This window comes from Dromiciops gliroides, chromosome 1 (assembly GCF_019393635.1).
Source record: "Dromiciops gliroides isolate mDroGli1 chromosome 1, mDroGli1.pri, whole genome shotgun sequence".
In the NCBI taxonomy this organism is placed as follows: domain Eukaryota; kingdom Metazoa; phylum Chordata; class Mammalia; order Microbiotheria; family Microbiotheriidae; genus Dromiciops; species Dromiciops gliroides.
In genome coordinates, this window is record NC_057861.1 from 634,616,092 (window position 1) to 634,631,974 (window position 15,883).

Genomic DNA, 15,883 nt, shown 5'->3' on the forward strand with positions numbered 1-15,883 from the left:
GCACGAAGGCAGAAAGGAACACGAGCACAGGGGGTGGGCCAGGCCAGTCTTAAGAAGAATAAAGGAGGGGAGACTGGCCAAAAGGTTGGCTGATAAATCTGAGCTTCCCAGAACTGTTAAAGACAAGGGAAGAAAAGAGACTATTAAATGAGAAAGGGAAATTCAGAAGTGTGGGATTTGGGGGGGGGGCAGGGGGAGAGCTGGGAGAGGGATTCATGGTAACTGACAGTAATCACCTAGGCAGAAAAGTGTCCTGACAGTCCTGATAACCTGAAACTGCTTCCTAGTCACAGTAAGAGAAGGGTGGGAGGATCACCTCGGGCTCTAATGGGCCTCTCTCCGGCATGAGCATCACCACAATTTGGGGGTGGAGGTGACCAGATGGAGGCTGGGAATTGGGTAATTGATGGTGGCTCCACATTTGGGCATGAAGTTCTGGCCAATCCCATAGAGCCCACAGAGTGTGACCCATAGCAGCTCTGAACCAGGGGGTAGGGGGTGGCTTTAATCGGGGGGGCTGCCCATGGAGATATGACCTGACTTTGATCCAAAAGTTCTCTGGGATTTTCAAGAACCATAGACAGGACCAGGTCTCCTGTCTCAGAAGCTTATTTAGTGAGGTGGCAGTTTTCTAAATAAAACTAGACACCGACATGCAATGGAACTGATTTGTTCCCTCCCAGCCTTCTACATCCCTTTCAATATGGGAGGATGGGTCGTCCTGTACAATAAAGGATACTGTTTTCAGTCAAAGAAATTCTTTCTCCGTGTTCATCATACAGCTCCAGTCCATTCAGGCCGATGTAATACGGATCACCCCAGCTGGTGAGCAGTTGAAACTGGAAGATGACTGCAATAGGCTATTAAGGACCATCAACTTAATTTTTTGGAGAACAAAGTAAAAACAGGAATGGGTGGAGGAGTTCTGTTGTCCTTTTAAAAACCCAGACTGGTAAGAAAAAAGGGATTTTCTTTTCCTCTGGGGCTGAGGCCTCTCAAATATTTCAAAGCTGTGCTTGTTCAAGAGTGAGAAATTGTACGCAGAACACTGAATCGTCAATCACATGACCTCAGGTCTAACACTGACCCAGACACTGATATGTAAATGGATCTGTGATCCCACTGATACAGCCACTCCCTCCCAAGGCAAGGTGCCACTTGTCCACACCTACTCACCCTGGGTAACTCATCCAGGTCCTAAAAGAAGTTCCTCAGCACTGGGGGAGGGAGGGGAGTCCATCTGCCATGCTGAGGATCTTCCTAGACTCCTGCTGATTTCTTTTTGTTTTTTGTTTTTTTTTGGGTAGGCAATGGGGGGTTAAGTGACTTGCCCAGGGTCACACAGCTAGTAAGTGTCAAGTGTCTGAGGCTGGATTTGAACTCAGGTACTCCTGAATTCAGGGCTGGTGCTTTAACCACTGTGCCATCTAGCTGCCCCCCCTTTTTTTTTTGGACTCCTGCTGATTTCTTAAAGATGTCAGTAGAGCACATGGGCTGTGTGTGTCTTTCCCCTACTCTTGCTGAAGAACCAGCCTATCTTCGTTTTCTATCACATACATTTCTCTGATGACATCTTTTATTCTGAACCACCTTCAGAATTCATTGTTCATAAAGCATCACAGCCCACTCACCCCCACCATCTGCTTCTCTACTGTTCTCTGGGCGATATTCATTTTTAATCTGACACTTACTAGTGGGGGGCAGTAATACCTGTGCTACCTTACCTCAATCACCCAACAACCAAATGCTTATTCAGCACCTACTATGTGCCAGGCACTCTGCAAGGTGCTGCAGATCCAATAAAGAATGAAACACATGTGCAGACAGAAGCACCAATCCTGCTTCAGTCACTGCTCCACTATGTGGCCTCTTTGTTTCAGTCTCCCCAACTGTAAAACCGAGAGAAGGACTGCTCCTCCTTTCCGCTCAGGCATCAAATGAGACTAAATGGAAGCCTTAGTGAACTCTTAAGAAATGACTCACTACAAATACTGGACAAGGTGCTGTCAGCACATCCACCATCTCCAGATAGGGGAGGCTGGTGAAGCAGAGACAAAGGGAAGGGAGGACCTCACTCACTATCACTTCCCATCCACTCCTCACTTAGTGCAGAAGAGGAAGACAGGTTAGAGATAGAGGTGGGGATAGATCACTTAACAGAATACTATCCTCCAATGGCGATGAGGCTCTTAGCGATGACCCTTTCGCTAATCCTCACCTTCCCTGCCTCAGTGGGCCCTCCAGACCAACCCCAATGTGTCTCTTATGAAGTCACTGTCAGAGATGAAAATTCAGGCATTTTGATGTCCAGTCCACATGGTATTTCCCATGGAGACTCTCTGTGTAATCAGATGAATTATAAACTCTAAGTAATTTCTTTAATCAATAGGTTGATAATTCTTCCTAAAATGAAAACCCCCTGAAGGCAGGAACTGTTCTGGTTTTAGCTTTGTATTTCCAATGTCTAGCACAGTGCTTTGCACACCGTAGGTGCTTAATAAATGTTGAATTATGCTGAGTAACAATTCTTCAATATCTAACTCAAGAAACTAGTATAGATGCAGACAGTAACCCCTCTATACCCTAGCAGTTTTAATGGACTGGTGTGGCTAAAAATATTTATTAGTGAGGCCAATTTCCTGGTCATGAACATCTCTGAACCTGGCTAGGCACAGTCTACCTCTGGGCTGCGATTGAAAGATTTCTAGCTGCGTGGGCCTTTCAGAGCTTGCGTCCTGGTGGCATGGCCTTCAAGAACCCAGACTAGCACAATACCATACTGAGGCATGGGGGGTGGGAGAGAGGAGATTTTAGTAGAGAAAGAATGAATGATAATAAAACTTTGTAAAATGTTTTCCTCCTAACAGCCTCATGATGTTAGTGGCAACAAGTATTATCCCCCCAGTTTGGCAGATGAGCAAACTAAGGCAGAGAAGTGTTAAGTCCCATTCCTAAGGCTGCACAGCTGCTAAGTAGTAGAACTGGAATTTGAATGCAATATCCTTTTCCAAGGTCAGTACTCTTTCTACTACAGAAAATGAATGTAACGTTTCATTTTAGTTAAGTAGGGAAACTCTGCTTTTAAACTTGAGAGCTTCTGCTATGAGTGCAATACCCTGAATCATATCTAAAGAATAAGCATGCCGAGGCGCATGGGGTACACGTATAACAGATTTACACGACTTTCTCTCTCCTCTCTTCTCCTCTCTCTCCCCTCTGTCTCTTTCCCCCCTCTCCCCCCCACGCCACTTGAAGTTCCACCTTAGGACTTAGAACGGGGCAGGAGGAAGAAGAGTTACTGACCAATCACAAAGTTCTGAAACCCTGTCAGGAGACAATTGACTCCACTTTCCCTGCTGTGACAGCTTGGCAGAGAAGGATACAGCCGCATGGCATTATTGGGGCCTCATAGTCCATGCTAGCTTGCTCTGTATTCCTTAAGTCAATCCTGTTAAAATAGAAAACAGGGCAATAAGGACTATTATCATGGTGTGTTAGAATAATCAGTATCAGGACAAAGGTGAAGCTGCTTACAGTCACCTCTATCATTATTTTACAGTTCCATTTCCATGACCTCATCAGTATCTGTCCAGAACATGGTCCTTACCTTAATATAGAGAAACCTTTGGTCCTATCCCAGCTTGAGTCCTATTCCAGGTCAGCGATTGGCTTATGTGCTGTGTTTTGGCTTTTGAGTTATACCCATGAATTGTTATTCAATAAAGAAACAGCCCACATTGCCATTTCAGTTGATGTTTATTATGGGTACCCATAATATGTGTTTAAATGAGAAAACTGTTACTTCTCTACTCCTCACTGTCTCCAAGATAAAGTAAAATCTCTTAAGCTTGGCATTTGTGACCTTCTATGACCTTTCTAGCCTTATTTTTCAGTGGTTTCCTACATGAAACCCTATACTACAGCTAGGCTACTCATTCACCAAAAGCACCCCAGAATTTCTCACCTCCAAGCCTTTGTTCCTGCTCTTCCCTATCTCCATCCTTTAAGAAATTTTCCTTAATGATGTCAAACACAATTGATCTCTATCTGCTCTGAACTTCCACAGTACTTAAAGGTACAGAGATAAGATTTAAAGCTGAAAGGTGACCATCCCACCCTCTCTACTTTGCAGGTAAGAAAACTGAGAAAGAAAGGGAAAGGGACTTGACTTAAGCCATACAATGAGCCAAGATTCAGGCCCAGTCCAAAGGATCATGGGATTTTGAGGTCCAATGGTCTCTGGGATCTAAATCCCTTTCTTTATGCCTCTCTTGTTATACTTCCTGCCTTGTATCATGGTTACATGGTTACTTGTCTTGACTCACCTACATGAGACTGTAGTTTCGGGCCTTATATGTAGCAGGCACTTGTAAATATTTGATAAATGAATGACTGTGCTGTCTACAAAGTAGTAATAATTTAATGTGCTGAAGGACAAGAACCAAGAACACTTGAGAGGATCCACGAAGTGTTCATTTGCCCAAACTGACTTGCCGAATGTTCTCAAGTGTTTACTCTGAGTGCTAAGCAACAAATACGTGGGAAGGTACACTTTTCTGGTGTTTGCTATCTTCTGGATTGTCTCCCCAGCAGAAAGGGAAATGAAACACTTCAAAGCTTAAGATTTCCAGGCTGAGAAAAACCAAAGTCTTCTCAAAATAGCACAGTGAGAGATCTGTCCCAGGGTTTCTAGGAAAGAGAAAGGCCCAACCAAGCTTTAGGAAACAGAAAAATTCAAAGGTAAGACATTGGAAAACCCTTCAGCTGTTGACCACAAAGCAACACAGGAATCTATTTGGTTCCCAGTCTCCCCTTGAAATGTATAAGGGGCAGTGAAAATATAAACCCGTTCTTTGTTACCTCCTTGATGGTCTCGTCGCTGTCTGGGGCTGTAAATAGTCAATGAAGAGAATTTCTTGAGCGAAATCAAAGTGACAGTGGCCTGGCCCTTTGCGGACAAGGAAGCCCGCTGGTGGGGAGACATGCTGGCCATCCAGGAGCACGTGCACGACTTTGGCCTAGTGAGACAAGTCATTGTTTCAGAAAATTCATGCTCTGTCCACATTCACACCACTGTTCACAGAAGGGGGCACAAATGTAGGATACTCCTCATAAAGTCCTTCATCTTACTTGGGCTTATTCCTGTTCTCCTCATGTCACAGATACTGACCTTTAGTCTAAATTGTCACTTTGGGGTCATCCTCATGGCTCAATAATACAGTATTTAATAGCTGACATTTACACAGAAGCAGCATGGCCTGAGAGGTCAAAAACTGGCTTTGTGGTCAGGAAGGACTGGGCTCAAGTTGTGCTGTGCCGCTGGCCCCTCCTGGCCATTAAGTCACTTACAAGCCCAGCACACTAGGCAACACTCTAAGACCCTACACTGCAAGAAGGTACTGACTTGTATTGGCAGAGGGAGTTTCCTCATTTGGGAGTTCTCTGTGTCAAGGAGATCACAGGGCCAGTCCCTATCCCCAACCTTTCAGTTTACAATGTTCTTTGTCTAGACTATCTCCTTTGCCCTTCAAAACAAGCTTGGGCAGAAGAGGAGGTAAGCGTTATCATCACTGACAAAGGAAAAAACAAAGAGGTTAGTGACTTATCCAAGGTCACACAGATGGACATTGACAGATCTGGGATCGGGCCCAGATCTGCTGATTACCCCTTAAGTGCTCTTTCCATAGCTCTGTTCAAAGTTGAAACCCTGAAAGATCTCTAGCCCTTCGGGTAGCTCGATGGCCTACTTCTAGGAGGTCATCCAAAGTGATGATGCTTGCTAATAAGCAAATAAAAAAACAAAAAGCAAAACCCAAGCTAGCCCAGGGCAAGTGATTTGCCGGTCAGACCTCAGGCCCACTTTCCACGCAGCATGCACAGGGTCAGTTCTCTAAATAATGGGGTACTGCATCTGTAGGTCCAGGTTTATTGGTGGATCATTAATCTCAAAGTAGAAGATTTCCAAAATGCGCATCATCACCCGCAATGGCAACTGCCCTCTCCTCAGTGGCCTTCCAGTTCTCTTTACCTTTCTCAGGGACTTACCATCCCCACCTTCCCCACAAACCCATCCTCCTTGCCCTGGATCTCAGGGCAAAATGAGAAGCAGACTTTCCTCTCCAAACGACCATGGATTCCACTCTCGGGCCATGCTCCAGAAGCAATGTGCATGTCATCTCTAGAGACACTTGGATCCATGGTCTTTGCAGAGCAAAGACATTTTATTAGCCTTTTTTCTAATTCTTTGAGGCCATATGCCACTTTCCATCCATGCTATATTTATCCAGGCTCCTTTGTGTCATTTCCCATGTGTTGCTGAAATGCAAGTGTCACATGAAACTTGGACAAAATAGGAACTAGAAGAGAAGATGACAGTGGCAGCTTGGTGCATCCTACTATAATAATTATATCTCCATTATCCTACAGCTGCCCCAAAGCACCTTCTGTGACAGGGCTACCTTCTAAACAATCCTATTCTCTAATAACCACTGCAGCTCATATTTCTCAAGTGCTCTACAATATACAAAGCACTTCATTCACAAACAAATGCATGATAGAGGTAGCACAAGTAATAAGTTCCCCATTTTACAACCAAGGAAACTTAGACGCAAAATCACAAAGCTTAAAATTGGCAGAACCAGGTTTCAAATCCAATTCTTCTGAAGCCCCCCCCCCCCCAGTCCAGCACTCTTTGAACTGTTCCTCACTAGATGGTCAAGCATTTTTCTTGGGGTGGAGGCAGGGTAATGAGGGTTAAGTGACTTGCCCAGGTTCACATAGCTAGTAAGTGTCAGGTGCCTGAAGCAGGATTTGAACTCAGATCCTCCTGAATCCAGGGCCAGTGCTTTAAGCACTGCACCACTTAGCTGCCCCCCAGGTTCAATGCCGGAAGTCTGTTTTGTTAAGGGGTAAAATTCTAGCTAAACTGTCTAAAATATCTAATGAGTGGTCGCCAATAAATTATAAGCTTTAGCAAGAGTTAGACTTTTAAGCATTTATTAAGGAGAATAAGAATTTGGTAAAGAGAGAGAGAAAGGCCTAGATTCCTATCTATTAAAGGGAGAGCACATTTTTAGCTCCCTTCTCCACCAGAGTCCAGAGGAAAGAGCCCAAGACTGAGCGCCAGTCTCTTCCTTCCTCCTCCCACTAGTCCGCGTCACTTCCTGACTCCTGGTCTTGCCCTCAAAGACCTTCCCTTCATGGGCAGAACTCTTCTACAGTAAGTATCCAGCAGGTGGCGTTATTCCAATCGTTACAGTTTATTGCAAATATGGAGAATGTCCTATAAAGCAGTATATAAGGGAAATGATATTTCCTTTCCTAACATGTTTCAAATATATAGTTGTGCCTAGGAACTTAGGTATTTGTCTTCTAAGACAAATCTCATAGATTCATAGTATCTAAGAAGGAATCTGAGAAATGGTCTAGTTCAACCTGTACCTCAACAGGATACCCTAAGAATATGTGTAGTTGACAAATGGCCATGTAGCCGTTGGTGAAGACTTAGCAAGGGAGGGAACCCATTACCTCCCGAAGCAGCCCATTTCAATTTTGGACAGCTCTGTTAGGAAGCTTTTACTAACAGACACTTCCCTGCCTCCAAGCCTAAATTGACCCCTTTGCAATGTCTATACATTGTTCTGGGTTCTCTCTTTTGAGCAGAACTAATCTAATCCTTACCTCTTTGATGCTACACCTGTTCAAATACTTGAAGTCAGCTATCATTTTGTCTTATGGTCTTCTCTTCCTGAGGTCAAACACCCCCAGTTCCTCTTTACTATCTTAGTCCCCCTCCCCTGGATACTCTGGAGATGATTAATGTCCTTCTTAAAATGTGATGCCAAGAACTGAACACGGTGCTAAACATATGGCTTGGCAAGTGCACTGTAGAATGGGACCTCTCTAGTTCAGGACACTATGCCTCAATACAGCCTGAAACAGCATCAGGTCTTTTTTTAGATACCATACCACATGGTTGATACCTGAGCTTGCAGTCCACAAAAACAATTCCTGATAAACTTCTGTTTAGCCCTTTTCCCCCCATTTTGTATCTATGAAGTTGATTTTTTTTGCACCCAAGTGTGAAACTTTACATTTATCTCTATCACATTTTATCTAACTAGACATGGCTCAGTGATCTAGCCAGCTGAGATCTCTGGATCAGAAATTCAAAGCTGGAAGCAACCTTCAAGTTCATGTAATTCATTTCCCTCATTTTACATATGAGGAAACTAAGGCTGAGAGGTTAGGCGACTTGTCTGAAGTCCCTGTGAGTAATGGAACTGAATTATGAACTTTTGATTCCAAACTCTTGGATTTTTATTTATTGCACTTCAATGAACTCTTGGAGTATCCTTCCTGATGAAATCACATATCCTTTGAAATAGTTAAGTATTACAAATAGACAGGCGTCTCTCAGAACAGCTAATGTATCAGGAGAGCTTAGTTACTTGTCACAATGCTACCATGAGGGAAGTTGACAACAAGTGTCATTATGCCTACAGTATTTAACAAAAGCAGCAATAAGACAGAAGCTAAATGAGTGATACTGGCCCACAAACAAGGGCACAACCAAGGTGAGAAGCCAAGACTCTACTCCAGTGTGTAATTCAATTTGTTATAGCATGACAGCAGGGTGGTGTGGTGGAAAGAGCCAGCCCTGGAAGATCACCCCAATTCCAGTCCTGCCTCTGATACATACCAGCTGATAAGCCTGGACAAGTCAAGCCACCTCTAGGCAATTCCCTAGGAGCCAGATACTTACCAGGTGTGCGACTCTGGGCAAGTCACTTAACTTTTGTCTGTCTCAGTTTCCTCAATATAAAATGGATATAACAGCACCTACCTCATAGTGTTACTCTGAGGATCAAATGAGACAACATTTGTAAAGTGCTCAGCACAGGACTTGGCACATAGTAGATGCTTACTAAATGCGTATTCCACCTATCCATCTAAGTCATAGAACTGCCAATGTACACCAGTAGAGAGAGGATCCTAACTGGGGACCACCCTCTAGTGATGAAATCGCAGGGCAAACAAAAGAACAAGCAGCAATATACTGGGAGTTTCTTTTCTTTTTATGAAAAAGGGTAATAAAACATTAACAGTGAAAAGCAGGAATTTTTAATATAAGGTCTATGGATGCTCAAGATCCCTGAACAGTGTCAAGGGGTCTTGGCATCTGGATAGAAAAAAAAAATTCATCTTTATTTTCAATAACTTCTAAAATTCAGCATTTCCTTCAATTACTTTTCTGGGATGGGGTCCCACAAACTTTGCTGCCAGAGAGGTGGCACGCAAAAAGGTGAAGAGACTCTAATCTAAAAAAGACTTGAGCAAGTTTTAATATTATAATTCCATTTTGGTAGCAATCTTTTCTTTTCTCTGGGCAGCAGAAAACTATATGATGTTAAAGAAATAGTCTCCTTTTGACATTTCAGAGGATCATAAGCCTTAAAGCTGTAGGAACTCAGAGGCTACACATGCACACACACACACACACACACACACACACATATATATTAGGGTTTATGTATGTATGTTTGTATACACATACACGCACGCGCGCACACACACACACAAACACACACACACACACACATGCACACACACACACACACACCCCACACCCTTTCTCATTTTCTGGCTCAGGAAAGGGAGGTCCAGAGAACTTAAATACTGTTTCCAAGGTCACACAAGTAATAAATAGCAGACCTAGGTTGATCCAACACCCTTTCTACTCTACTACAGTGCCTGCCTCCCTTTGCTATTCAACTCTAGCTGGGTCTGATAACCTGGAGAGTAGAGAGGCATTATTGGATTCTTTCTCTTAAGCCTAAACACATAATAATTACTTGGCTGTGGCAGAAAGACAATCACAATACAATTTCTACAGGCTGCCACAAAAATTCTTTGTTCACCAAGTTTTCTGGAAACAATATCTTTAGTCCTTTTTTGTTCTCTCTAGTAGCTCTTGGAACCAGCTACCTTGGAGAAGTCTCCTCACCTAGGAGCACCCTCTCACCCTGACAGCACCTTGATGCCCCACCCCATTTTTTTTCCTTGTTTTATACACTCCCTTCTCTTCCCCAAGTCTTCCACTTTCTCAGGTCTCCTTTTTCTTCCTTCTTAAGTCCTACTTCTTCCTACTTTTTATTTGAATCCTCCTCCTCTTTTAGTTTTGTGTCTTTCTATAACTTCTCTTAAAGCCCCCCAAATTTCTCTCCCCAAAACTCAATTTCTTTCCTTTTCACAATTCTAAAGCCCTCTAAATATCATTTCCCATAATTCCTAGTCCTTTTCCTTCCAAAGCTAGAATTGGTTATGTCACCAATCCAAAATAGAAAATAAAATGTATTGTTAAGATTTGGGCACTGGGTAGTCCACCTAAGGTTTGACTGCCCCGTTCTGTGGACTTGGTTATGGGGGCTACTCTGTTCAAACAGTCAAGGAGTGCTATAGTGCCCAACTGATCCTGGCATCAAGCACCAACACTGCTTACTTGGTTGCCCAAACATACTCCTCAGTGCTCTCTAAGGAAAACCATTTGTCTATCAGGAGTCTCCTCACTCTCCCCTACATAAAGAATGCTCTTCCTTGCCTCCTTGCACTCTCTCACATTGTACTCTCACCATAACTACCCTGTAGGCCCACCTGAAGTAGGATTTTCTTCATGAAGCCCTTCCCAACTACTTTATAGGACATTTCCCCCCTCAAAATCCAGGCATAGAGGACCTCCTAAAAACCTTTCCAGAGCTTTAAGCTGAAAGTGAGAGAGAAGGGAGAAAACTTAATGCATAAATACATACACACATACATAGAAATAACTCTCTTTATATACACTGATACCTATCTCAATCAATGTATATATCTGGGTATCTATATCTAGATAGATAAATAGAGCCATCTTGATAGACATCTATTTAGATATATAGATATCTACATGTCAGATGATGTGTGGGGAAGCAGACTGGGAGCCTGGAACAGGGGCATGCTATAGTACTTCTAGGGGACTTTTATTATCTGGATTGCTGCTGGAGCTCTACTTCTGCCAAAAACAAAATTGCCTAACTTGCCTCAATGACAATTTTATCCTTTAAAAGGTGAAGGAACCCACAAAGGGAGTTTATAGTAAAGATTGTATTCTCATCAAGTAGGAACTGATTGCTGGGCAGAAATGATGGGAAGCTTTCAGAAAAAATGACTATTTCATCTTAGACTTTGTGGTACGGAAGGTGAAGAAAATCAGGCATAGCCTGTCATACTACCCAGATTTCAGGAGAGCAAATTTGAAAGGGTTCAGGGAAAAGAATAGGTAGAATCCCATATATTCAAAGTCTACAGGGAAAGTTAATCCAAGAAAAGTGGGAAATTCTTGAGAATGAAGTTCTGAAGCTACACAGAGAAGACAGTATTTCTCATGAAAAAAGGGGAAGTTGTCTAAATAGAATGATGTAGATGTATGGGGAACTCATTAGCCAACTTAAATTTTTAAAAACCAAGTGCCAAAAATGGAAGCATGGGCTGGTCACAGAGCATGAATACAAAAATATGTCATGATCCCATAAGTACCATGTCAGACTGCTGAAGTTATCAATGAGCTGACACTGGCAAGGAAAGCTAAGAACAATAAAATATTTTTAAAAGCTAGAGGTAAAGAGAAGGATCAAAGAAAGGATAGGATTTCTTTTGGAGATTAATGGGACAATGATAATGGATGATGGGGAGCCTTCAGAGCGGTTCAATTATTATTATGTTTCTCTTTCCTTAGCCCAAGATGATCTTTGGACTGAAAATGATAGAAGAAAAATGGCTAACAGGGAGTAGATGGTCAAGATGAGAAAAGGCATACTAAGAGTGAACCTAGTTGCTCTTCATTAGTTCTGTCATTAGGTTTTTATGAAATACATTCCAAGGCACTAAAAGACATGGGAAATGTAATTGTCACTGAATTCTGAAAGATCACGGAAGATGAAAGAAGTAGTACAGGACTGGAGAAAGGCAAATGCACCAATTTTCCCCCCAAAGGAAAGAGGATAGAGTGTGAACTTGGTCAGTGAATTTAATTTTGATTCCTGAACAATTCTATAATATACTATTAAAGAGATACTTAGTGAACATTGAGAAAAGGAATCGGTCCACACAGAGCATAAACAGTTTACAACAAGAGCAGTCATCCTAGTCCAACCTCATTTCCTTTCTGACAAGGGTTACTAAACTACTAGATTCTGTGATTACAGTTTACTTAGATTTTAGCATAGCAGTTTCAAAGCCATTCATGCTGTTCTTGGGGAAATGACGGAGGTACGTGGGGCTAGGTCTACGGTTTCAAACTTCAAATAAAAGTGGGGGCCACTAATGCATACATAAGGATCCCTGTGGGCCACATATCGACTCAGTTTGAAAATATTTAATTTATGTTTTATTGCATTTTTATTTATTTTATTAAATATTTTCCAATTACATTTTAATGTAGTTCTGGCCATACTCACACTTGGGAGTATTGTGGACTACAACTGGCCATGATGCCACATGTTTGCTACCTCTGGATTAGAAAATCATAAAGCAAAGCAGATTCAAAATAGGTTGAATGGCTAGACTCAAAGAGTCGTCAGTAATGGTTCAATGTCAATTTGGAAGGAAGTCTTTATTAGAATGCCTCAAGGATCATTGCTTGGCTTTATGCGATTTACTACTTTTATAAATGATGTGGAAAAAGACATAGATGGTGGTGCCTTATTTGCCAATGACAGAAAGTTGGCAGGGATAGCTAAACCACTGGATAAAAGAATTAGGATCCAAAAAGTTCCTGACACTTTAGAACAGAGGTTTTTTAGAGAGAGAGAAAGAGAGGGATAAATGTGTGTATGTATGTATATTTGTGTGTATATATATATATATATATGGAGAGAGAGAGAGAGAGAGTGTGTTAATGTGTGTTTATATGTGTATGTTGTGGCTGCTTTAGCAATCTGGTAAAGCCTACAGTTCCCCTTCTCAAAATAATGTTTTTAAATGAATATAATAAAATACATAAGGTTAAAAAGGAACTTGTATTCTACAACACTTGGCAAAATCCAGTAAGATGATATTTAACAAGATTATAACTGTTAAATCTTACACTTGGGTAAAAAAAAATCAACTTCACATGTACAAGATTAAGGATACATTGCTCAATAGCATTTTGTAATGACAAAGGTCTAGGGGTTTTGGTGGACTACAGGCTCAATTTGAATCAGATATAGCTGACACAATGGCTATATATTGAGTAATATATAGTCAAAAAGTTAATAAAATCTTGGGCTACATTATGAAGAGCATAGTGTCCAAGACTAAGTAGGTGACAATTCTGTTTGGCTCCATCTGGACTTCTGTGTTAGGTTCTGAGTCCTATACTTTAGGAAAGTCATTAATAACTAAAGGACATATAAGAGAAGGATGACCAGGATAGCAAAGGGCCTTGAGATCTTGACACATGAAAGTTAGTTGAAGAAGTTGGGATGTTTAGCCTAAAGAAGAGAAAACTTAACTGTTTTCAATTGCATGGAGGTCATTTAGATGTGGCCTAAAGAAGACTTCCAAATCAGAATTATCTAGAAGTGCTACAGAATACTCTGAACTCCTTTTCACTGAAGGAAGGTTTCAAACAAAGGTTGAATGACTGTCAAGGATGGCGTAGAGTGAATCCTTCGTCAGGTTCAGGTTGAACTAGATGGTTTCTGAACAGCTTTCCAATTCTATGATTCTGTGCTTCTGAAAAGGGGATTGGGATGCCATCATTGTATACTGGTCTATTGCTTGTGGCTTGGGTGACTCTCCCTGGAGTAGGAGTTAGGGCTCTCTTGAAACATAGAGGGAAAAAGGTGAGTAAACAAATGTTTGCCAGTGTGGTGATGGGATTATCATCCAGAGTGGCAGAAAAGTGGCTGTATGGGTGGGCATAGTTGCCATCTGTAAGCAATATGTGCCCTCTCCCCATCTCTTCACTCCCTAGCTGGCCCAATTCATTGATGAAATTGTGTGAGTGAGGGTTACATAGTAGTGTTTATGCTCTGGTCAATCACTCCTGGACCATTCTTTTATCTTCTTAGAGATTCTACTAGAAAGCCAGGGAATGGCTTACAGTAATTCAGAATACCAAGGTAGAAGGTTTCTTTATGACCACATTTTACTTGTAAGAAACTCTGAACTTTAGAGGGAATGTACAGAGACACAGTGTCTCCAAGACCTATAACAGTCTTTTCATAGACTCACGGAGTCCTTTTACACCTTACAGAATGTTTGAATAGTCACAATATTTGTCTTTAAAGGGTGAGGCGTGGGGGGGGGGGGGAGCGGGGGAGAAGAGATCCTATAACTTCTTAAGTTCTTCCTAAAATAAATTGTTCTTAGCACTAACACCCTAGGACAAAAGGGACTTGGGAAACTTAAGTTCTTATACTGTGCCCTGTATGCAAACCTGGTCTAAGGGATCAGAATGTTTCCTCCTGCATCACACTCTCTCATATCAAATGGCAGAAGGCAAAAGAGTTGAACAAAGTGCTATCAAACAGAGGTAACTACACTGTGCTGTGAGTCCTGGGGGAAATGGGATACTAAGATTCTCTGAATCTATTTGCAAGGAGCTCTTTAATCCATATTTGCTGCTTGCAAAGAAAAAAAAAACAGCAAGTTATTCTCCCTGCCATAAAATTAGGCATCCGAAAGTTCTAGACGATTTATGCTGCTCTTCTGAAGCTGCTCTGGTCATTTATCAAAGCGCTATTTCCACGACAGACGATTGAACATTTCTGCTGGCTAGACCGCTTTTCTTTGGCTTACCCCTCGATAGGTGTCCTCGGGAGATTTATTATAGTTCCAAAAGCGCAGTCCCACAATGTTTTCAGCTTTATCAAAATAGATTGTGATCAGGTGATCCTCCCCAGGAGAGAAGGGGATCAGCCACATGTGCTCATCTTCTACTGTGATGTTAGTCCCATCTATTAACCTGCAAATACATAAAAACAATTCCATCAGCTTTTCCTGATAGAGGTGTGTGTGTGTGTGTGTGTGTGTGTGTGTGTGTGTGTGTGTGTGTGTGTGTGTGTGTGTGTGTGTGTATCATTCTGCAATGGGAAAGAAATGGAGACACTCTAGGATCAAAGGCATTCCATGGGAGAGAAATCATAGAAATGCATCACCAAAGTAACTCATCTCCCAACCATGGGCCATAAGTCAATTGATGCTTTGAATCTGTGATCATTAGGAAGGTACAATTGACATAAATCTCTTCCTTCCTATAATGCAAGGGGCCTGGAAGGGGGAAAAGGCTCATGCTTCATCTGGAAGGCCTTAAAAGTAGCAATTTAGATAATGGCAACTTTTTGGCTTAATGATGAGTACAATGTGGTAATGGCTCTGCATGGCCACCCTGACATTCACTGTCGTTTTTAAGCAATTGTGTATTTCCTTCCATTATTAAGACTCCTGGTGGTGACTCTGAGTGAATTCAATCAGGAAAAAAAAAATAGGCAAAAAAGTCCGATTGGTTAGTATCAAGTACAACTATCACAGTTTTATAGAAGCTATAGGCTCTAGAGTTAGAAGGTACTTTAGAAATCATTATGTGATAGATGAGGAACCTGAGACCCAGAGAAGGGAAATAATTACCCAAGGTCACACAGCTAGTAAGTAGCAGAATGAGGATTCAAATACAGGCTTTCTGACTCAAAATTCAGTACTCTTCCCACTATATCAGATTCTGCCCATTCAACAAAATGTACATCTGTAGTTGCTCTTTTGCGTTTTTAGAAATGCATTTGGGGCAGCTAGATGGCGCAGTGGATAAAGCACTGGCTTTGGATTTAGGAGGACCTGAGTTCAAATCTAATCTCAGACACTTGAC

General features: G+C 41.9%; 1 protein-coding gene across 2 annotated transcripts in view; it reads right to left on the reverse strand.

The window, feature by feature from the left end:
* Nucleotides 1-15,883, reverse strand: part of LOC122736134 (katanin interacting protein) — a 205,190-nt gene that overhangs the window by 14,793 nt on the left and 174,514 nt on the right. For both annotated transcript variants that reach the window (XM_043978179.1, XM_043978180.1), the window contains exons 22-25: nt 14,821-14,986; nt 4,861-5,018; nt 3,384-3,448; nt 740-850 (exon numbers count right to left, since the gene is read on the reverse strand). In XM_043978179.1, coding sequence (XP_043834114.1) covers nt 740-850; nt 3,384-3,448; nt 4,861-5,018; nt 14,821-14,986 — 500 coding nt within the window. The remainder of the gene's footprint in view (nt 1-739; nt 851-3,383; nt 3,449-4,860; nt 5,019-14,820; nt 14,987-15,883) is intronic.